Genomic DNA, 24920 nt, shown 5'->3' with positions numbered 1-24920 from the left:
TACAGCAACAGAAACCCTAATGTATGTTCTTTTTTCTACGTAGCTTTTACAGAGATGACCAAAATATTATATTTACTCATAGGGGACTATAATACATAGGAAGGACTTTTGAATTGTATTTAGTCTACCTATTGGCAAAACAAAAACAAAAAACGGACACTTTCTCTCTTCTGCTGCAAAGATTTGTAAAGGAATTTTGTCAGCTTAAGTGCAGTTTGGGTGTTTTTTTCTGTTTTAGATGTGTATGTTATATCTTAGCGATTTGGGGGGGTGACATTGTTTTTTTCCATGTATTTGTTTTTAAAGGGTCTGTAATGGCACAATGCATTTGACTGATGTCACATTACAATATAATTAGCCTTTGAAACTTCCACCATTGAAAATGATGTGTGTGGGGGGGGGTAGATAAGTCAGCCTTCGGGACTTCCGGCTTAGCGCCTCCGGCAATGGCGGAATTCCTCTGATCGGGAGGAACTTGCTCCGTGGAATTCAGGGTCTGGCCGCCACGGCGAAGGCGGAGACCCACTAAAAATCACAGGTGGGAGAAGCCTGTGAACGTGGGATTCGGCTGGCACCTTTTGCGCCTCCCCTACTCATGGGGAGACTCGGTTTCGGGGATCCGGAGCAATGTGGGGTGAGTGGCGCGGTGCTTCGAATTGACTGCTTCTTTCACGGAGTGAAGCCGCATTGCTGTTGCCAGAGATCGCTGACTTTTTCCTGTGGACAATTTGATTCTAAACAACTACCCGTGAGTAGAACGGAAAATTGGATTTTTAAACGTCTTAATTTGGCACCGAAACGGGGAGGTTTCAAACAGGAAGTCCGCCTTCCCCTTTTGTAAATAGATTGAAGCAAAGAATTTGCAAGCTAAAGTCTTGGAAAGTCCTATGTAAAGGATTAAACTTCCATCGGCTAAAATCATTAAACCCCCCTTGGAGGCAGGAGAAGCGTAAGCCTGCAGGAGAGAGTGAAGAAAGTTGGATCACCACCGCTCTGAACCTGGAAATGGACTGCTAGTAAGACTGACGTTTTTGGGAAAGTTCATTGACTGTGACAGTTAGTTAAATAAGAGAAATACATTGTTTTGATTGTCTCCTTCTGCGTTTAAAAAGGAGTAAAAGTAGCTGAAAATTGAAACTAATTTTACTGCTTGAACTGTGCTTAAAAGGATTGATACAAACAGAAATTGTTTCCCTCTAGAGGGAGCCTTTGAAATTGTTACAAGAGTTGGGCTGGTGGAATCTCCAGCTGCAAGAGAAAACCGTGAGATTGACCTTGGATTGCTTGAGAATGTCGACAGAAGAAGCCTTAGTGATTGCACTATGCAAGATAAGTGAGTCATTGGAACAGCTCCACAAGAAGACGGATGTGATGAATATTAAAATTGATATTTTGGGACAAAAAGTGACTAATTTGGGACAAAAAGTGAACATCTACACAGAAACTATTCAGGAACCGATACAGGAATCTACTTTGACATGCCAAATGGTGGAGAAAGCGAGGGAGAAAGTTGTGGTTGTTGAACCTAAAGTAATACAAGTGGAGAGGGAGAGAGCCCCAGCCTTACAGAGGCAATTTGATGATTACAAGTTGTTGCCCTCTATGATTGAATTCAGAGAAAGTCAGATTGGAACCCTGCTTGGACTGGAGAAGGAAAGTTAGATAGATCACCTCATGCAGGGATTTACTGACCTTTGGGATCTGGACCTGGGTCAGGAGGAAATTGGAGTTGTGTGGACCTGCAGATTTGGAGGGACTTTGAAACACGTCCTGAAATATCTTTTGGATTTTAGTTTTAACCACGGAGATGTGGATGACATGTCGAGAAGGAATAAAAACATTGTTAGGTTGGAGCTCCCCCGAGGCCTACTCTTCAGCATCAAAGAAAGGAAATGAAGAACAAGATCAGCAGAAGACAAAGTAAAGTGTATGTATAAATATGAAGAAGATTTGCAGAAGGGACCTGGAAAAGAGTTAAGAGCCTCGGACAGAAGATCACCAGGTTGATGGACTATATGGAATTGACGGAAATGACTGGCAGAATCCGAGACCAGGGAGAAGAGACGGTGGAAGAAGATTGGAAAAAGTTTAAAGTTTATTTATAGAAATAGGGTAAAATTAATGAGTGTTAGAAAAATGTTGGAATGAAATTTATATGACAGAAAATAGTGAAAGATGGAAAGGATTTGCTGAAACAATTAATAGAAGTGGAATACAAAAAGGGAGGTGAGAGGAAGTCGATGAAACAAGGGAATGAAAGATAAGGCATTGAAATGGTATGATGTATGTTTTTAAATTGTTTTTGTTCTGTTTTGTTTAGTTTAATGCGTTAATGTTGTGTGGTGTATTGTTTATATATTGTATTGTATTGTTTTTTCTTTCTTTTGTTTTTTTTCTTCTTTTTTCTCCTTTTCTTTTTCTTCTTGTTTGTAAGGTTTAAAAGTAAGATATATATATATATATATATATATATATATATATATATATATATATATTTTAAAAAAGATAAGTCAGCTTTCAACCCTGAATGGTGTTATAAATGTACCTCCCAACTTTACTTCTAATGTCTCAGGGCATTTCCAGTCTGCAGCTATTTTCAGGTGTGATTCAGCCACACACCAGCAAATTCAGGGTGCACAATTCCAGTGGAGTGGAACCCACCTCCTCAAATTATCATACTTTTTGATAAGGAAAGTGATTGGGAAATGCTGGGGAAATGGGAAAATGATGATCAAAAATTTTGGATAGCATTTGTTTCGACACAACATCATCCAACCTCCCAACAAACAAATCAGAATGAATGCTTACTTAATTTAATTTTTCTGCAAACAAATCAGGATGAATGTCCAATAAACAGGTCATTTTGAAGCATCCTCCACCATCAAGGGAATTTCACATTGCTGAGTATTTTCATGCTTTCCGGCCCATTTAAAATCGGTGCAGGGGTTAAACTGAGACAAAATATACCGTACATAAAATTTCTTTCTGATACTCAAATTGCACAGCAATCTATTTAAAAAATTTCTTGTCCTCCTTGAAAAATGGGTGGAAGATGAAGCTGAATTATTGTAATTGAAATATTGTCCCAAATATGCACACAATCTTTCATTCCAGTTTCTCAGTATTTAGATACTAGGTTTTTCTTCTCCGGGAGTAAACAGATCAGGTGGATCAGGCGAACTTAAATTGATGAAGTGTGCTCAGAATGGGTGTTATGGATTTAATTCCTGTATTTTAGTGGTCAAGTGTGGTTTGGTGTTTTTTTTAAGTTTCCAAATGGACCAGCTAAACCTTTATTTGTAATGGTTGTAAATTCAGATGAATAGTGACTTTCCAATTGAATAGAATGCAGACATGCTGGGTTCTGTTCCTGGTCCTTGTGTATGTCAGCAAAGGGTGTATAAGTGCACACCACCCCATTCCGTCCTTTTAGTGATGGTTTCAGGTCACTTCCGGGTTCGGTGCTGTGCACACATGTGCGATCGTGCATCATTCAGATGCACATTAATTGGTTGTTGCCTGTACATTGTTGAGAGTTGTCTGAAATATCTGAAAAGAAAGCAGGAGGGAAGCACAGAAATTAAAAAGAATGCAAGAAGGAGAAACACCACTCTGCAAACAAGTAGGTGAACACCAGACCTATCTCTCTATGATAGAACTGCGGAATAGGGAGAGTAACCTAAGGATAAGGTCGATACCAGAAGCGGAAGAAGGCAACTTAGCTGAGTTTTTGACTAAAGAATTTTCCAAGTTTTGGAATTTAGAGGAAAAGGACTTTAAAATTGTATCAGCTTTCAGGCTTGGAAGACTGGCAAAGAAAGAGAAGCCCAGAGATTGTTTGATAACATTGAGATCAAAGGAGGAAAGGGATAAGATTTTGGGCCTACACTACGAAAAGTCACTGGACATTTTGGATAGAAGAATTGAAATTTATAAAGACATTCCTAAACAACTGTTGGATCTCAGATCTGCCTACTTGGAATTGGTCAGACTGTTGAGGAGCAACTCAGTTATCTTTAGGTGGGAATTTCCTCAAGGATTATCTTTTACCTTCAGAGGGAAGAAGGTTAAAAGCAGAACATTGGAAGATAGAGACAAATTTCTGACTGCACACGGAGAGGACCTTCAAAAAGGAATTGAATTACCTTCTGGGCCTGGAGCATCGGCGGTACCTGCACCTTCGGAACCTGAAGATCCAGTGAATAAGATACCACCCCCAGGAAATTAACCAGACTTATTCAGGATGTCTCTGCAACTTTTGAGTTGGAATATAAATGGCTGTAACATCCCGGAAAAAAGGAGGAAAATATTTCATATATTAAAAAAAGAACAATTGGACATTATTTGTTTACAAGAAACACATGTGACTAGGCTCCATAGAAAAGTGTTAATAAATAAAAGACTTGGCCAGGAATTTATATCTTCAGACAGAGTAAAGAAGAGAGGTGTGGTGATATATGCAAAAGAGAGCCTGTCACCTAAATTTTTATTCAAAGATGAACATGGAAGAATTTTGGCAATTGAGATACAGCATCAAGGAGAGAAGCTTTTGATATTAGGAATTTATGCACCCAACGAGGGGAAATCGGAATTTTACAAGAAGTTGCATGAGACTATGTTGGATTATCTGGACTACAACAACATCATTATGATGGGAGATATGAATGGGGTCGTATCAACCAACATGGATAAGTCACAAAGCCAAAATGTCACAAAAGACGGCAGACTACCAGAGACTTTTTTTGAAATGACAGACAATATGGATCTGATTGACATCTGGAGAACAAAGAACCCCTTGGGAAGAGAGGGAACATTTTTCTCTGAAGCCCAGCTGACCTGGACAAGAATCGACCAAATATGGATATCTAGAGGTCTGGCACCGAAGGCCAGAAAGGTGGAAATCTGCCCAAAGACCTGCTCTGACCATAACGCAGTAAAGATGGACATGACACTATTACCAACCGGCTCCTTTAGATGGAAGATGAATGACAACTTGTTTAGAGATCAGGAGATTATTAAGAAGGCCCCAAAAGCCTTGAAGGATTACTTCGAGATAAACATGAACACTACGGTGGAAAAAAGAATTATCTGGGATGCAAGTAAGGCTGTGATGAGGGGGTTCTTGATACAACAGAATGCTGTAAAGAAAAAGACACAAAATGAGAGAAAAGATAAGATCTTGGAGAAAATCAAAGAATTAGAGAAGAAGTTAAGATCAAATCCGAAGTCACAGCCGACTCTGAGAGAAATTAAACTTTATCAAGCTCAATATTCTAAATTGATAAACCAGGAAATAGAGTGGAAGGTTAAACTAATGAAACTAAAAACTTTTGAATCGGCGAATAAATGTGGAAAACTGCTAGCTTGGCAGTTGAAGAGGAGACAAAAACTAAATACAGTTACAAATCTAGAGATTGAAGGAAGAAATATTCAGAACCCTGTAGATATTAGAAAGTGCTTCCAGAGATGCTTCAAAAAATTATACACTCAAGGGCCGCAAGATGAGGTTGAGATTAAACAATTTTTGGAAAAAAATGGACTACCAAAATTGTCACAAGAAAATAGATCAATCCTGAACTGCAAAATAACACGACAAGAGATTGAACAAGCCATTCAGAACATGCAACTGGGCAAATCTCCAGGGCCAGATGGGTTGACCTCCAAGTATTATAAGACATTAAAAGACTACTTGATACAACCACTGATGGAGGTTAGCAATGAAATTATGGAGGGGAAGAGGGCGCCGGAATCGTGGAAGGAAGCCTTTATCACATTGATACCAAAATCGGAAGCTGAAAAGACACAACTTAAGAACTATCGTCCCATTTCTCTTTTAAATGTGGATTACAAAATATTTGCAGACATTTTGGCAAGTAGACTCAAAAAAGTTTTAAATGAAGTAATCCACAAGGACCAGGCAGGCTTTCTCCCAGGTAGACATTTGTTTGCTAATATAAGGAACATTATTGACATCTTGGAACTTTTGCAAATAGATATAAATACAAAAGCAGTGCTAATTTTTATAGATGCGGAGAAGGCCTTTGATAATATTTCCTGGAAATTTATGAAGGGAAATTTAAAAGAAATGGGAGTGGGACGGGGTTTTGAGAATGGGATTGATGCAATATATTCAGAACAAAAGGCTAAATTGATAGTTAACAATGTGGTTACAGAAGAGTTTAAAATTGAAAAAGGAACACGACAAGGCTGCCCCATTTCCCCTTTGCTTTTTATTTCGGTCCTGGAGGTGCTCTTGAATATGATTAGAGAGGACCGGTTGGTGGAAGGAATTCAGGTCAGAGCGAAACAATATAAACTTAAAGCTTTTGCAGATGACCTAGTTTTGACCCTGCAGGAGCCAGAATCTAGTACGAAAAGAGTATTACAATTGATTCAAGACTTTGGTTGGGTAGCGGGTTTTAAATTAAACAAACAGAAAACCAAGGTATTGGAAAAAAAATTGACAGATACAGAGTCAGAACGGTTTCAGAGAGAGACAGAATTAAAAGTGGTTAAAAAAGTAAAGTACCTAGGGGTAAACATAACAGCAAAAAATCTGAGTCTATTTAAGGATAACTATGAAAAATGTTGGTCAGAAATTAAGAGAGACTTAGACAGTTGGACAAAACTGAAACTTTCTTTGTTAGGCCGAATTGCTGCTATCAAGATGAATGTATTGCCAAAAATGCTGTTTTTGTTCCAAACACTGCAGATTGTGGACAAGACGGAGTGCTTCCGGAAGTGGCAGAGAGACATCTCTAAGTTTGTCTGGCAGGGCAAAAAGCCCAGAATTAAGTTTAAGATATTAACTGATGCGAAAGAAAGAGGGGGCTTTGCCCTGCCAGACCTAAAGTTGTATTATGAGGCCGCAGCTTTCTGCTGGCTAAAAGATTGGCTACTTCTCGAAGACACTGACGTATTGGACCTGGAAGGTTTTAATAACGCTTTTGGTTGGCACGCATACTTATGGTATGACAAGGTTAAGATCAATAAGGCCTTTAAGAACCATATTGTCAGAAAAGCAGTGTTTAATGTCTGGACAAAATATAAAGACTTCAGGAGCAATCCTAGACAAAACAAAACTCCAAGGTGGCTTTCACCTCTGGAAGCTAAGGCCCGAAAAAGACCCAATATGGAGGCCAAATGGCCAAAATATTGGGAAATACTAGAAAAAGATGGAGACAATTGGAAATTGCAGAGTTTGGAGAAATTAAAGGATAAAGTGCGAGACTGGTTACACTACGCTCAGATTAAAGAAGTCTTTAAAAATGACAAAAAGTTAGGGTTCCAGGTGGAGAAATCGAAATTGGAAACAGAACTGTTAGAACCTAAGACTAAGGTACTTTCAAGAATGTATAACTTGCTGTTAAAATGGAACACACAAGACGAAACGGTTAAATCGGCTATGATAAAGTGGGCACAGGACGTTGGGTATAATATCATGTTTGAAGACTGGGAAAGGTTGTGGACCACTGGGTTGAACTTCACTGCTTGTAATGCTTTGAAGGAAAATGTAATGAAAATGATATATAGATGGTACATGACCCCAGTTAAACTTGCCAAAATATACCATCTGTCTGATAATAAATGTTGGAAATGTAAAGAAAATGAAGGAACATTCTTTCACCTCTGGTGGACGTGCCCTAGAGTGAAGGCTTTCTGGGAAATGATATATAATGAGTTGAAAAAGGTATTTAAGTATACCTTCCTTAAGAAACCAGAGGCCTTTCTTCTGGGTATTGTCGGCCAGAGGGTGATAAAGAAGGACAGAACTTTTTTCTTGTATGCAACAACGGCAGCAAGGATACTCATTGCTAAATATTGGAAAACCCAAGATCTACCCACACTGGAAGAATGGCAGATGCAACTGATAGACTATATGGAACTGGCTGAGATGACCGGCAGAATCCGAGACCTGGGAGAGGAGAGGGTTGAAGAAGACTGGAAGAAATTCAAGATTTATCTACAAAAATATTGTAATTTGGTTGAATGTTAATAAGGATGCTAGATCACAAACAATTGAGCACCATTAAAGTAGTTGGAATTAGGATGATAAGTGAGACTGAGGAAAATATAAACTTTTTGGAGAATTATTAAATTATATTTAAATGAGCGGGACATAAGAACGCAAACAAGTTGATAAATTGCTGGCAAAAATTTATAATGATGTAAGTGGGAGTGGGAGACGTGAGGGAGTCCAAAGAAGTTATGAAATTATGTTATGAAACATGTTATATTGTTTACTAATTTTGCATTTGTATTTAAAAATCTCAATAAATATTTATAAAAAAAAGAAAAAAAAGAAGGAGAAACACATTCTCAACTATTAATGTTTGTTGTACTTCAAAGTGCTCAGGATTCAGTGGCAGGGCATGGCTTGCCAGCGCCTGGGGCCGTGCAAAGTGGGTGGGGTGGGAGGGAGAGAAACGGATGGAGTCTTCTTCTTTGGCGATCCTTCGTAGACAAGTAAGATTGTCTTCCATAAACACGGTTTTAACAATGAGTCCGTAAGTGACTGTGGAGGCCAATTCTGGACCCACACGTCCTTCCACAGTGGGGACATTGGTTTCGGGTGGGAGTTGATCACGGTGTGGATTTGCCAAGTGTGCCTTCCTCCACGGTGTGGAGTACACATGCGCATTCAACTGCATAACGGTGCTTGCGTCACTCAGGAGATCGCAGTTGCAGAGTCATTCCATTGTCTTCGAGTCAATGGAAGAGTTGTTCCATTGCCTGGAGAGGTCACTTCCTGGTTTGCATGGAGGAGCTGTTTTCAATGGAGCCCAGCGACGGAAGCGTGCAGCTGTATTGAGGCAGCCCTGGGTGGTGGAATTTTGCACCCCTAACAATTTTGCACCCAGCGTAACCACCCCCACGCTATGCCACTGTCAGAAAAAAAAGTTCCTTCTTCAGGAGCAATCCTAGACTTTCCAAGGCGACTCATAGAAACACTGCTGCCTTTATGGCACCATTAGGAAGATATGTGTGAACTGCTTCAGAGCATTTCTGAAAAACTTAATTTCTGAAACACATTGTTTAGAGCATAGCACTTAGAAGAGAAACAAGAGAGGGCAAATATCACACATCCAAAGAAACATAAATGATTTGAGTTCCATACAAATCATGTATATTTAAAATACAGAAATGGCACAGGAACCTGTACCATAAGAGCAATAGTGAATCTCATTAGGAAGAATTTTATTATTTCTGCTTATTTCAATTAACTACCCTGGAAGGTTCAAGCACACAGGAAAACAAAAGCCTTTCTGTGGACTCACATCAAGGCGAGTCTGATCCCTAGATTAAAACCGATGCATCACATAACTTTTAACATCATGATGTTTTTGGACATAGCATTTGACCTGCCAAACAGAATAATCTTAACTATATTTTTTAATAAAGTCAAAACACATTTTTGTAATCCACTATTCAAGCCTTGCTTAGATTAGGCTGCTATTTTATTTAGCCACCTACAGTGCCTGTCTAGCTCCAGAAAAGCAATTATTTTGCAGTAACGAGGGATTTTGGTGACACACAAACACCCCTCCTGACAGATGTTTTTAACAAGCCTTTTAACACATTCATGTTACACTGTATAATTTTTTAATGTGTGCATGAGTAGGAAGTGTTTTGTTGTATCAAAGTTGCAAAAATAAATAAATAATAATGTTGAGGCAAAAAGTGTGTAGGTGGTGCAAAACCCGCCCCCCCCACCTCTTGCTGAACAAAGTCAATGCAGTTTCACCTTTTTTAAATGCTATACTTACCTATTATATTTTGTTTTAATTTAATTTAGCTTTTTAAATATACTGGAGCTTATGGTTTTCCCAGTAGTGATGTATGGAAGTGAGAGCTGGACCATAAAGAAGGCTGATCACTGAAGAATTGATGCTTTGAATTATGGTGCTGGAGGAGACTCTTGAGAGTCCCATGGACTGCAAGAAGATCAAACCTATCCATTCTTAAGGAAATCAGCCCTGAGTGCTCACTGGAAGGACAGATCCTGAAGCTGAGGCTCCAATACTTTGGCCACCTCATGAGAAGAGAAGACTCCCTGGAAAAGAGGCTGGTGTTGGGAAAGATGGAGGGCACAAGGAGAAGGGGATGACAGAGGACGAGATGGTGGGACAGTGTTCTTGAACCTTCCAACATGAGTTTGACCAAACTGTGGGGGGCAGTGGAAGATAGGAGTGCCTGGTGTGCTCTGGTCCAGGGGGTCACAAAGAGTCGGACACAACTAAATGACTAAACAACAAAAATGAAATATTGGTTATGTATGTTGTGATGGATGAAATAATATGCATTTCTCACATGCTGCTAATATCAGTTACTTTTACTAAGAATGTCCAAAAGTTATTTTTGCAATCTTGTTAGTGAAATGGAGGGAACCACTTAAACTCCTGCTTAAAATGAAGGAGCTAGACCTTTAAATGCTGGTAGAAATATAAATATTAGACATTTACCCACTAAAACTATATTCCTAATACACATTTTCCTGAGGATGTAAGCTCTGCTGAAGTGAAAGCAATGACACGCAACTTCTGACTAGACATGTACTGAATTACTCTTGTATATCTAGGATGTATCTGTCATGTGACAAAGGTATTTGAGATCAGAAGCAGTAAAGGAAGCAGCAAAGGAGTCTAGAAATGTTGTGAAATGCTGAAAATCTGCAGAATCATTTAGCATGCAGAATCACTGTGAGGCCTCTTGAGGATGACTCATTCTCTGTATAAGTATTGTATCTGCCTGCAGGCAGACTCAATGTCCCTGACTCAATGTGTCTGCAGTATCTGTGTGTGTGAGTGGTGGAGCCTGTGCTCTGTGAAGCCTGTGTTCAATGGAAACTCTGTGCATGCTCTAAAGCTAGTTTAATCTTCTGTCCATTATGCTGTTATTTGCAAGCAAGTTTAACTCAGTAAAGCTTTTATTCTTTTACTGAAGAAGACTCTGCGTTATTAATTTACGCTGCACGTCAGTATCAAAACAATACTTAGTATATACTTAGTATATTTTCTGTCCTTATTGTTGTAACATACAATGCCCTTCCCAGATTTATTTTTTTATATTTAAAATTTGATACATAATATTCAGCATAGTTTTATTATCATGGGGACCATATATTCCCTCTCAGCATCTATGCTCTCATCTATAAGAGCCTTTCTGTAACAGCAGCAACCTTCTCCCTCCCTCCCTCTCACACACAAACATATACACCCCCCAAAGGCACCTGTTTGAAGTGTTTTACATAGACAAGGCTTGCTGATCAGAAGGTTGGTGGTTCGAATCCCCACGATGGGGTGAGCTCCCGTTGCTCAGTCCCAGCTATTGCCAACCTAGCAGTTTGAAAGCACGTCAAAGTGAAAGTAGATAAATAGGTACCACTCCGGGGGAAGGTAAACGGTGTTTCCGTGCACTGCTCTGGTTTCGCCAGAAGCGGCTTAGTCATGCTGGCCACATGACCCGGAAAAACTGTCTGCGGACAAATGTCGGCTCCCTGGGCCAGTAAAGCGAGATGAGTGCCGCAACCCAAGAGTCGTTCGCGACTGGACTTAACTGTCAGGGGTCCTTTACCTTTAATCTTTTGCTGGAAGCTGCCCAGAGTGGCTGGGGAAACCCAGCCGGATGGGCGGGGTAGAAATAATAAATTATTATTATAAACAAAACAAAAACAAAGTAAGTAGATAAGTAACATAATACTTACTATCGTTTTTGTTTATGCATATAGTGGTACCTCGGGTTAAGTACTTAATTCGTTCCAGAGGTCTGTTCTTAACCTGAAACTGTTCTTAACCTGAAGCACCACTTTAGCTAATGGGGCCTCCTGCTGCCGCCGTGCCGCTGGAGCCTGATTTTTGTTCTCATCCTGAAGCAAAGTTCTTAACCTGAAGCACTATTTCTGGGTTAGCGGTGTCTGTAACCTGAAGCGTATGTAACCCGAGGTACCACTGTACATGTTAAATGCTGCAATGTTTATTGTGTCCAATTGTTTATTGTGAATATTGAAGTGTATGGCTATAAACTAATTGTAAAAACAATAAAGATTTTTTTAAAAAAAACAACACACCCCAAACCCCAAAAGGTGGTTTGATGCCATTGTGGTAACATGTTATTGACAGAAGGGTGGCTCTGCCCACCTGTCAAACTTTTCCTATGGGTGGGGGTGGGGACAATGATCTGTCGCATTGGTCAAATCCAGTTCCCTACTTCTGATTTAACTGATGCAATTTTCTGTCACAAAATGTCATTTAGGTAAATTTAATAGATTAGACAAATCATTTTAGGTGATATTCTGCTGGGAGCAGCCCAGAGTGGCTGAGGAGGCCTGGCCAGATGGGCAGGGTATAAGTAATAAATTGTTGTTGTTGTTGTTATAGCATTCCTTTTGAGCTTGTTAATTTGCAGATTAAGATAAATACTAAAGGAACATACTGAACTTGACACATTTTTCTTTACTATTTTCTTACGCAAGTGGCATATCCTTTGAGAATTTCGTAATGACAACTCTGATTTTGTGAACTGTTTTTAGAACTCTGATGTCAGCTAACATTTATAATATACATAATTTGCATCACTGATTGTTTCAAACTGGGAGAGTATTTGCATCTCTTCATGCCTTATGTTCTTTTGCTTCTACTAGTTCAGATTAAATATATTAAAAATAACTTGTTGAATACCCTGGTTCTGAATTTGAGAAGGGTTGAGAATACTGTTGAAATACTATAATTTTTGGTGTCTTTATCTGATCTTATATAGGATGCGTGTTTACCACTGAATAATTCACCCCACATTTAGCAGGTCAAATTATGCCATCTTTTTTCAATTCCTGAAAAGGCAGCCTGGGACCAGCTATTTCAGTTTAAGCAAGCAGTTCTTCACCACCCTCTGGTCCCCTTTTCTAGAAATATTAAAGATCACTTTCAGACATCACACAGAGCTCACTTGATCTGTGGTCACTGTGAAAGGTACTGATAACATAAAACCATTAAAACCAATTGTTCAGCAAGCAGAGAAAGCGAAAGCAATGAACTATGATCATTACTTTCTTAAATAGGGATGTTACTGTTTTAATTGTTTTGTCCTTATTGGGTGAGATGCACTGGGTTAGTTAATTACTCACTGTAATTTCAGTGAGAGCTATCTTGTCCCACTGATTTCTATAGAATCCTAGTTCAACTAGCTGAATATGGATCCAACCGACAGATTGTATGTAAGTCACTTTGGTAGCCTTCTCTGCTGATGAGCAGGATAAAAATGCTTCAGTTGTTTAATTACTGTAATAGGATCGATGCAAGAGCCTTGCCCTAGTGACTCATGAGTTTAGCAAACACCCAGGATATTTCACTAGTGCTGCTACACAAGACAATGCAACTATAAGTGCTTTGAACAAGGAAGTCTGGGATAGCTCACTCGGTAGAGCATGATATAGGGAGCCAGAAGTGAAAAGGCCCTTTCCCTTGTCATCACCCTCCAAGCTTCTACCTTAAAGCCCTTGAGAGCTGCTGTCAGTCTTGCAGACGACACTGAGTTTGATGGATGGGTGATCTAATTCACTTCAAGGAAGCTCCCCAAATTTCCTAAATTATTTATGGGGCCATCCACAGATGGGGTGAATGATGAATCTTTTTGCTTTTAAATGCACACACATTGGATGGGGGGAGAGGACATGGCTAGTTGAAGAGGAGAGAGGTTCAGGCAGGTGTTGCAAGCAGTGCCAGAGAGCCCAGTTGAGCCTCGATCTGTCCATCCCCACTAGGGTCAAAGAGCAACCTGGATTCCCCCCACCCCTTCATGGCTCCACTTGTCCTTCAGCAGGTCAAGTTCCCTGAAGCCTTAGCAATGCAATGCTCTCGCCTGCCGCCTCCGTCTCTCACATCCCTTCTTGCTTCCTCCTCCTCCTTGGGCAGGGAGCTGGCAGGAGCAATGATCCATAGGAGAGCCTTGGCTGGCCAGGTTGGGGGTGGCCAAAACTGGAAGGAGACAAGAGGGAGGATTCACACACCCCTTCCATCCATGCACACAATCACCAGCAGTATGATTTTCATGTCTGCTTGGGCCTGCACCCAGGTATGCCCTTGCATTAAAAAAGTGCTTTCTTGTTAGGTTTTGTCCTGAATCCATTGTCAATCTTATTGGGTGGTTACAAGTACTAATCCTGCCCATTTGGCTCAGCTTCCCCAGCCATTCTGAGTGGCTTCCAGCACATATAAAAACATAATAAACCATCAAACATTAAAAAAATTCCAATACAGGGCTGCCATTGGATGTCTTCTAAAAGTTGTGTAGTTCTTCATCTCCTTGACATCTGGTGGGAGGGTGTTCCACAGGGAGTGTGCCATTGTTGAGAAGGCTCTTTGGCTGGTTCCCTGTAACTTCACTTCTTGGAGTGAGGGAAACACCAAAAGACCCTTGGAGAATGACCTCAATGTCTGGGCTGAATGATGGGCGGGGGGGGGGGGGGAGACACTCCTTCAGTTATATTGGGCCAAGGCCATTTAAGGCTTTAAAGCACCAACACTTTGAATTGTGCTCGGAAACGTACTAGGAACCAATGTAGGTCTTTCAAGACCAGTGTTATATGGTCTCAGCAGCCACTCCTAGTCACCAGTCTAGCTGCCACATTCTGAATTAGTTGTAGTTTCCAGGTCACCTTCAAATGTAGCCCCATGTAGAACACGATGCAGTAGTCCAAGCAGGAGATAACTAGAGCATGCACCACTCTGGCAAGACTGCCTGCGGGCAGGTAGGGTCTCAGCCTGCGTACCAGATGGAGCTAGTAGACAGCTGCCCTGGACCCTGTCCCCCCAAAACAGTACTTCTGTATTGTTGGGATTCAACCGCAATCCATTAGCTGCCATCCATCCGCCAACCACCTCCAGACACTCACACAGGACATTCACAGCCTTCACTGGTTCTGATTTAAACAAGAAGTAGAACTGGGTATCATTTGCATACTGGAGAATACTCAGGCATGCATGATTATGGACTATGATTTAGGAATAAATCCTAGTGGGTCTTAATTTCAAGTAATCGTGCACAGCAATCACCATGTTTTCTGCTGCAATTAACTTGATAGGAAACACCAAGAGAAACCACCACACACAAAGTTGGTGAATATTTTCTTACAAAGAGATTGTATATTCAACTAATCAGCATTCTGAAAACAAAATGTATTTGTGGAATGTACTTTCATGCACTGCTGTGGAATTAAAAATGCTCTGAATCAAGGGGCCTTCATTCCGTATTATGACCGGATCCTATGCTCGGATACTATTTTACTACTTATCACGTTCTCAGTTATTTATGAAATACGTTGTTTGTAGGACATTGGTTGCAAGCTGTGCAACTGACGTACAGGGCAATCCTGGGCGTGTACACTCAGAAATCTCATTAAATTCAATGGGATTTACCTGCTAGTGAACATGCTGCACATTGTTCAGGCTGCAGACACACATAACTTTCCCCAAACCCTGGGAACTGTAGTCTACCCACTCATAAAGCTACAGTTCACAGCACCCTTAAAAACCAGTTTGCAGGATTCTTTGGGGAAAGTGGTGAGCTGTACATGTGCTGCGAGGGAGTAAACCCCATTAAATTCAGTGGGCCTGATTCTGGGTAGATTGGTAGAACAGTGGCGGGTGACTGGATTTGACCGGTGGGCACAATCCAGACCTGGCCCATTCTGTGCAGGCCATTTTGTCAGGAAGGAAAGAGGATTCCTCACTCTGTGGGTAAAGCCAGGATTTTTGTTGTGGGGGAAGAGACCTTTTGTTGGGGGGTATAGAAGCTCAGTTAGCTACCTTATGTCTTTTTACTGATTGGGGGCAGAAGAAGTGAAATCTGCATGGTCATCGGCATCATCTTCATCATCTGTTTATTTGAATGTGACTTTCTCACAACTCTGTGCTCAGTTCAAAACGAAAAATGAAAATAATGTCAAGTAATGCATAAGATAAATCCTCCCAATGTTATATGAAATAACCTAATTTAACAGCTTAAAGTTTAGCAGGCGAGAGATCAATTCCCCAAACAGAAATAAAATTGTGAGATCTGAAACTGGGGAGGGGGGAGGTGACTTTCTTCCACAGGGAAGTCGCGCCTCCTCACTATTTATTTTCTCCTTTAAGTCTCGGAGGGCGGCTCGCTCGCCTCGGTCCAGGGGGAAGTTGGTCGCGCTCGCTGCTGCTGCTGCTGCTGCTGCTGCTTCCAGCGCGCTGCTTTCCATCTCGCGCCCGGAACGAGGCGTCGCTCGTCCGACCCGCTGCGGGCTCCGGGCCGAGAGGGAGAGGGAGAGGGAGAGAGCGAGCCGCGCCCTCGCGCCGCTTCTTCCTCCTCCTCCTCCTTCCTCCCGCCGGGGGGGGGGCGGGGGGGCTCGCTTGCCTTCCGCGCCCGAAGCAGGACCCGGCCGAGGGGAGAGCGCGGCCAGCGCTTCCTCGGCTCCCCCAGGCAACCTTCGGGGGGAGCCGCGCGGCGACGCCGACGCCGAGATGGCCAGAGCCGCTCGGAAGCAGGTGGTCGCCCCGGAGCCGCGAGCCGCCCCTTAGCGCCGCCGCCGCCGCCTCGGCCTCGCGCTCCCCGCTCTCCTGGGGAAGATGGGGCAGAAGTGGCGGAGTCCCGGCCAGGCGGAGAAAGGCGCCTCCTCCTCCGACCAGGAGGACCCGGCTCGGCGAAGAAGCCGCAGCGCCAGCCGGGGGGGCGGCAGGCTGGCCGAGTCCTGGAAGAGGCTAAGTTCCCGCCAAGGCTCCACCAAGCGCTCCGGGCTGCCCTCGCAGACGCCGCCGGTAAGTGCTGCCCGGAGCGCTTCGCCGCGCGCCCGGATCCTGCCTGCCTGCCTGCCTGCCTTCGGGGCCGGAGCGAAGCGTGGAGCGGGCGCGCTCCGGGGGTGGGCGGGGAGCGAGCCTCGCAGGGCAGGAGCCGGCCGCCAAAGAGCCCGGCCCGGCCAGGAGTGGGGGGCCTCATCTCGCCCCCCTTGGCCCGGGCACTTGGCTTCGGGACCCTTGAGTGCAACCCGGCCCTCCCCGTGCCAGCTTCCCCGCCGTCTCTCGTTTCCGTGGCTCCAGCGAGGGGGCTTCGTGTGGGTTGCCGGTATTGGCCGGGCCGAAAAGCCACGTGCAATTTCAGCCCTTGCCGGATGGGAAGTTCAGTCCCACTCTCTGAGAGAAAGACAGTGCCCCAAACTCAGCAGAGAGAGGTGAAATTCACTTCTTGCTTCTTGCCTGGAAAAAACATCGGCTTAGCTGCTTAACCCCTCTATGAAAATGAGCCCCCTCTTTTATTTCTCTGTTCATGTGAAGGGAACATGGCTGTGGTTCTTGAACTGGTGGCAACATTTGCACGGATAGTGGAGCAGTCTTCCAACACTGCTTTGACTAGGCAACTTGTTTTAACACATTCTGAACTGTAGTGTGTTCTCTTAATCTTGCTAAGTGATGCATATTCATTTTGTCTGTCACTGCTTGTCACGTGAAAACATTTGGAAAGAGAGAGGCATTGATGCTGTGTTTCTAAGGTATGGTACTTGTTTCTGGGGGGAAACTGACTTACTGGAAAAATGGCAGAACATTGAGTTCCATGGTATGTTAAGGGAGTATATTGGTTACAGTGGTTTTTCTGTGAAGATGGGTAGTATATGGAGTTGAGGTCATTCTGAAAAGGTCTGCAGTTTAGGAGAAGAGCTGCGGCTCATGGGAAGGATGTCTGCCTTGCATGCAGAAGGTGCAAGGTTTAGTTCCTGGCATCTGTCTCAAACCGCAGAGCACTGCTGCCAGTCAGTGTGGGCAGAGTGAGGGGTATGGAAGTGGATTAGCAGCTTTGCAAAGTTCGCTTAGTCTTCTTACCTTTTTAACATATATTAAAACCCCTTACTCTTTTTTCCTTAAAGGATTCACTGATTTATGATGGTTGTGCTTCTGATTATTATTATTTAAACACAATTGATGGTTGAGCTGGAAAGAAAACACCAACAGGTTGCAGTAGGACAGTAGTGAGAGAATATAAAGGCAAAGGGGGGAACTTGGTATAGAGCGGGTGCCATGACAACCAAAATCTGGAGAAGCAACTTGATTCTGACACAAACAGATGATGCAGAATAACAATAGTTATATGTTTTTTTGTTAAATCTGTATTATCCTTAATCTCATGTGTCATACAAATAAGTACATGAAATTGAATATTTGACTTTATAGCTGAATTTCATAGGAAATTCAATAGCAACCTGTGACATATAGCGGTAATAGCTATAAATTACAATATAAAAAGCTGTGATATCCATCTGAAATGGATGTTGGAAAATGGCAGCAGGTTGTCATGATAAAGGGGGTGATAGGTGTGTATGAAGGCACATTTATACCCTTTGCAGCATCTGAGTGGGTAAGGTGAGGGCAAATAACTAAAAAATCTGTAGAGAAAAGTTGAGACACAAAGATTCAAGTGTCATAAACATACTTAAAGAAAACTAGCGTGCTACTTCTTTTTTTATGACACAGTTGGTGTTTTCGGATAGAAAGAACAGTTTCTGGGGAAGAATGTGTGTTTGCAAGTGTTACCAAAACGGCTGGAAAAAAATAGACAGAAAATATCATCAAATGCCAGGTAGCATCAAAATAGTTAAGGTGCTTATAGCTGTATCATGAAGAATAATACATTTCCAGTATATGAAAAAGTTCTGCATGCTGAATAGGGTTTGTGTCCATCATCTTTATTCATTTATGTCCCTTGTTACATTCCATAGAAATGTAGTCCTGGCCACTCTGAAACATGTCCCCAAACCAGAGTATTTTAATTTTGCTTGATTCTTCTGATTTTAAAATAATTTTTGAAACTTCAGTTTAAATTATAATTTAACAAAGCTAAATTATACCTAACCAAAGGGATTTGAATGTGCTAATGCTACCAAATGTGGAATGAAGACCCTAATCCAGATTAGAACTGTTTCATTGGAGATACAGATATAGATAATACGCACAAGTCTTTGTGATCACAGACAGACTACTGAAAAGCAATGAGGCATCAGAACTGCCAGGGCCTGTAATATAACATGGTACAGATTCCTTCACAGGGTAGGTTTCCCTCTGGTTTGGATACAGTTTGTAGTCTCGTTATCCCAGGACCAAACTGGATGAGACACTTCCTGTCTTTCTTTTTTACTTATTTTTTTAAGCAGCTCAGGGCACAGTCTATGTAATTGTGAACAGAATGATGGGGCAGAGTTTGTTAATCTCCCTTCTTTGCCATGTTACATGATAGGGGAAATAGCAGCTTGCTGAGAGGGATTTAGATTGGAGAAAATGGCCTGCGGGGAGTTGAACTTCCATTAGCACTGTGTTCCACATCCTCCTCCCCCCAGTACAGTACCTGCCTTCCAAGCAAGTTTAAAGAGATAGAAAATCCTATCAGCAATCCCATTCTTATCTAGTTTGGCCCTCAGCTGTTCCCAATCCTTCTTTGTTTCTGCATCACTGCTCTTTTGTTTTCTGATTGTGATGGTTATAGTGCCACTATCCATTGTGGCTTGCTAAGTGCCCTTGCTCAAGCAATAGTAAGCATTCAAGCATGTCCAGAATGTTTGTGTCTAGCTGGTATCTAGGTCTCCCCTCTCTGCCAAAACTCCTTATGTACTTCAGGAAATTCTTTTGCAATCACTGCCAGTTCACCAGTAGCAGTAAAATTGTTTTCTCTCCCATGCCTACTTAGTATAGAATGTTTAGGACTCAAATGCTAGGTACCTTACAGTGGAGTAAGTAAATCCTACTGAATACTTGTTTTTAATTATGATTAAATCTGTTTAGGCTTGTGATGTACAGACCTGGAAAATTATATATCACACTGAAATCAATGGGTCTTATTTCAAGCCAAACACATGTAGGAGTGAAGTTTTAGCTTTTCTTGATCTAGTTGAAGAGCACAATCAGTATGAAGTTGTGCTTTTAAATCTCATTGATTGATATTTGGATGCTGGCTACTACAAGTGCTAATTGCTGCCTCACTGCATGAAATGCCTTTCTCCTTGTGCTACAGAACTTCGGGTTCAAGCCGGAGTATTTAAGGCTCCTGTTGCATTTCCATTCGCCAAGGGAGAGTAGGTGGGTGGGTAGATTGGAAAGGGTCTTTTCTGGAGCTGTGTCCCCATTCTGAAACTCCATTTTTAAAGAAGGCTGGTGTCGGCCACATATTTGCCTTCTTTACGCAGACTGTAAACTCTTGTTTTACATGGCATTTGGTGGATTTTAAGTTTTACTTTTACTTTAATAAGGCTTTGTTCTCTTTTTCTTGGTGTGCTTATCTGTATGAGTATATTGTATATCAATAGGGACATGGGTGGTGCTGTGGTCTAATCCACTGAGCCTCTTGTGCTTGCCGATTGGAAGGTTGGTGGTTTGAATCCATGTGATGGGGTGAGCTTCCCTTCCTCTGTACCAGCTTCTGCCAACCTAGCAGTTCGAAAGCACACCAGTGCAAGTAGATAAATAGATACCACTGCGTCGGGAAGGTAAATGGTGTTTGTGTGCACTCTGGCTTCTGTCACGGTGTTCCGTTGTGCCAGAAGTGGTTTAGTCCTGCTGGCCTCATGACCTGGAAAGCTGTCTGTGGACAAACGCTGTCTCCCTTAGCCTGAAAGCAGAGATAAGCGCCACACCCCATAGTTGCCTTTGATTAGACTTAACCATCCAGGGGTCCTTTACCTTTACCTTTTACCTATTGTATATCATGTTATGGTCAGAAAGGAGATTCATAATCCTTTTCATAAATAATTAAAACTACCAGTATGTCATAAGTGGTTTTTATACATGTCTCTCAACCCACTGCTAAGTATCACTTACTCAGACACTAGTGCCTAGGTATTGTGTATACGTATTGCAGCTTTAATCTATGGCCCAATGAGAAGATTTGGGGCATGTTGGGAATCCGTAGCTGTGATGACAAAAACTCAGTAGCTCTTTGAAAGCTTTTTAAATGACTGTAATTGAAATACTTGTTGAGGAAGAAAATGTCCCCCTTTTGCCCTAAGCTCTGCTTTATTTGGGGTCTGTCATATGCATCTTTTGATTATCCCCATTGCTTCTCTGATTGCAGCTTTTTCTCATGTTCTATACAGGTCAGTGAAACAAACAATCCCTTGATTTGTAAAGAACAAGGGACAAGGGTTTGGTGGCCTCATTCAGAATTCTTGCTGGCTGCATTGAAGAACCACAGCCTAAAATCATGGGTGGTAAACATGCAGCCCAGATGCCAGAAGCAGGACAAGCACTGACAGCTGTGGAAAGACCTGTGGGCTGCTCTTCTATGGCAGTGGGGCTGCCTCACCTTGCAGTCTTTGCTGCAATAGTGTTGAGAGGCAAATGTGCCTCCAGGCATGGCTGGCCTTGAGTTGTGGCATGCATCACAAAGGTTGGCCATCCCTGCAACTAATTGTTCTGACGCATTCCAATTCTATCAAATTATTTTATCTAAATACCATGACTTGAGGATTCTGATTCAATTTTAAACAAATAATTGGAAACTTCAGTTTGGTCTGATTCCATTTTTGGAAGGGCCAGTTTAAGCTACCTCAGAATACTTGAAACCAACCATAGTGATTTGGATTGAAAAATAATCTATGGAGGAATAAAAAGAAACCCAGTTTTTGCTCCAGAGAAATGAACTCATACTAAACTGATTAAACATTCCTTTAGACCAGTCTGCAACAGTAGCAGATTCTGGAAATTTTCATATGTGCTCTTGAGAAATGATTTTTTTTTTGTTAGACCTTGCTTGTAAAAAAAAGCAGTTGTCTATACTCACAGCAAGCACTTTCCTTTCTGTTGTCCCTGTACTTCCATTCTTGGTTTTCCCCACTATACAGTGGTACCTCGGGTTACATACGCTTCAGGTTACAGACTCCGCTAACCCAGAAATAGTACCTCGGGTTAAGAACTTTGCTTCAGGATGAGAACAGAAATTGTGGGAGACTTCCGGGTTGGCGCCATCGCCGAATGGCGGACTCCCTCCGAGCTCCGGAGGGAGCCTGCTCGGCAGGGGCTGGGTCCTACCGCACCGGCGACGCGGGGACCCTTAAAAACCATGGGCGCTGAAACCCATGGACATGGTGACTCGGCTGGCACCTTTTGAGCCCCCCCCCGACCCGCGAAGGAGCCTTTTTAAAGGCTGCGGAACGGGTGACGGGGGTGGTGGTGCTTTGAGTCCTCCGCTTCCCCTGCCGAGCGAAGCCGCATGCCATTCGACGGAGAGCGCTGACTTCTTCTATTGGAAATTTGGACTTAAAAGCATAACCCGTGAGTAATCGGAACTTGGATTAAAAAAGGTGAGAAATTTTTAAAGAATTTGGAACGAGCGGGGGAGGCGTAAAAAGGAAGTCAGCCCCCCCCGTTGTAGAGGAGCTAAAGTAAAAGACTTAACATCTAAGATTGAGCGCAACCCTATTTTGATAAAGTTATGAAATTTCGCGATGGAAAATTATGAGATTGAGCTGGAGGAGAAAAGTGGAATTTAATCAAAAAGCAACCCCCCCCCCCCGGAACCTGGGAGCGTTTTAGTTAGAGCGCCGGGAGAAGACAAGGAGAGGTTTTGACAGCTGTCAAAGAGCTGTCAAAGCAGAAGAACAAAAATGAGAACTTTGTTACGAGGACTTTGCCGGTTATATTTGTTACAAATTGGATACAAAATGTTTAAAACAAGGAATAATAAGTTACTTTGACTGGTGGACGTGATCTGGAAGGGAACTGAGTTACTACAATCCACCTAGAGGAGCCGAGGGATATTACAAGTTGTTGACATCGAATTTGACAGAACTTTTTATCTCCTGGGAAACTGCAGAAATGGAACACTATTTTGGCTACAGAGGTTTACACACTAAAGTAGACAATAGACTTATCTATTGAAAAATGGAAGGGACTTGGCATCATGTTTCGTTCCTGAATAACAGAGCCTCTGCAGCGGAATTTAGAAGCTTTTGGAATTAGAACATTTGTGCAGGAAAACAGGAAAAGAAAGAGGAGAGAGATTAACAAGAACAACAAGAATAATAAGAATTGGACAAAGTTGGAAGTGGGAGCATTTGGGACATCCAGATTTGAAAGGTTTAAGAAATAAAATTGGAGTTTTTACTCCCAAGTATATAAAAATCTGGATGGAAAAAATGGGCCTTTTTGAGATAGACTCCTTCCAAGATTGGACATTTAAAATTAAAAAAGACTGGTAAAGGACTATGGTTTAAATAAATGTGGGAGCTCCAGGAAGACATCAGATGTTGATTAATATGGGGAACGCAACCAGGAAAAGGGGGAGGGAAATTTGGAATCCAAAGGGTGTAAAATCATATTTTATTTTATTATATTTTAATCTATTATGTATATTAAAGGGGGGAACGCGCGGAAGGGAATAGGTCGATCTTAGGAGATGGGAAAATATTTTTAAATTGGGTTAATGATAATAAGGTTAAAATTTGGGATAATAAATTGCTGATTTTATTTGTAAGAATTGGAATATAAGAGGGGGAGGGAAGGGGAAGTCCTGGAAAGATGTTACGGAAAATAAGATCTTAAATTTGGATGTTTTGTTTTTTTATATTGTTATAATTGGAAACTCTTAATAAATATTATTTAAAAAAAAAAAGAGAGAGAACAGAAATTGTACAGCGGTGGCGCAGCGGCAGCGGGAGGCCCCATTCGCTAAAGTGGTGCTTCAGCTTAAGAACAGTTTCAGGTTAAGAACAGACCTCCAGAACGAATTAAGTACTTAACCCGAGGTACCACTGTATTGCAGAAGAGCAGGTGACAAAATATATTGCTGAAGTTGTGGTAGCTTTACACTGGGTACACATGGATTGTGAAATATTTCTTTTTTTTAGATTGCACAAAAAGCCTACCTCACCACCCAGCTTATTTTAAGTAATAAGCTGTGAGCTTACTTTCTCATAAACACTGATCTATTTCACTTGATTGAATTTTTAAAATGTTAAAAGTGTTTATTTAAAGCATTGTTAAATAAACAGGAAAATAAAACTAACAGTGAATGACAGTGATGCAAATATTTTAAAAGTCTTGGGTGTAATGGGGAAGAATATCAGGTAACATGCTGATTTATTTCAGTTGCTTTCCTTCTCTATTGACAGTTACATTATATTTACTGTGAATGTTTACTGTGAATGGAGGTTTAAATAGACAGAGGTGGCCTTGGCAGCGGCAGCCCTTCTTGCAGATAGTACTTCAAAGAAGTTCTGCTCCTTTCTTCACCACCAAGGCACTAGCCTCTGGATTCATCCATTCCCAAAACTTTCCTCACTTTCCTTTTTGACACGCATCCAGGCCTGTCTATTTCACTTGCAAGGAAAATAAATACCTTTAAGGCAGCATATATCAGGGTGACCAAGGCAGAGACTGGATTCAGTCTTATTCCAGAGCATGTGAAGATGTGAGTAGTTTCCCTGAGGAGGGGATATTAGTGACTGATCAATAATTGTGACAATTTTCAAGGTTTAGAAGGGGCTTCTTTAGAAGGGACTTCACAATTGCCCTTTTCAAAATATCCATGGCTGCTATCTCTCTCTCAGATAAGGTGTTATTGACCTCTGTTTCGCTTAGAGCCCTCTGTTTCTGGTACTGTCAGATTTTTGCAAGTTTTTATTTATTCAGAAGTCTGTTCCATCCAATCTCCATCTGCATGGAAACTGCAGATTAAACCCCCCCCCTACACAAATCATATTTTTATTTCACTACTTATTTAAATATTCACTTTAAATGCACTTTTCTCGATGTATTGTTATAAATTTTGGATGCCGGAGTTTGTGGGTGCATGTTACTGATAGACTACTGAGTTTAGCAAACATTAGAATTAATTAAGGTTTGACTAAACTGTGCCAAACAAAGAAACGCCCGGATTCAGTTTTTGTAATGGAGCCAGGCCAGCTTGGCAGAGCTAGCTTA

At 41.8% G+C, this 24920-nt stretch overlaps 1 protein-coding gene across 3 annotated transcripts in view; it reads left to right on the top strand.

Annotated features, from left to right (window-relative positions):
* Positions 1-24920, top strand: part of TRPM3 (transient receptor potential cation channel subfamily M member 3) — a gene marked incomplete at its 5' end in the record, with an annotated part of 405379 nt that overhangs the window by 28161 nt on the left and 352298 nt on the right. For 2 of the 3 annotated variants that reach the window (XM_081880909.1, XM_081880905.1), the window contains one exon: positions 16593-16781. The exons of the other annotated variant lie outside the window; for it this stretch is intronic. In XM_081880909.1, coding sequence (XP_081737035.1) covers positions 16593-16781 — 189 coding nt within the window. Of the gene's footprint in view, positions 1-16592; positions 16782-24920 lie in introns of those variants that run through there. 3 annotated transcript variants of the gene reach the window in all.

The sequence above is a fragment of the Podarcis erhardii genome, assembly GCF_964252035.2.
Source record: "Podarcis erhardii genome assembly, chromosome: 11".
NCBI lineage: Eukaryota > Metazoa > Chordata > Lepidosauria > Squamata > Lacertidae > Podarcis > Podarcis erhardii.
This window is presented reverse-complemented; position numbering and strand designations above follow the sequence as displayed.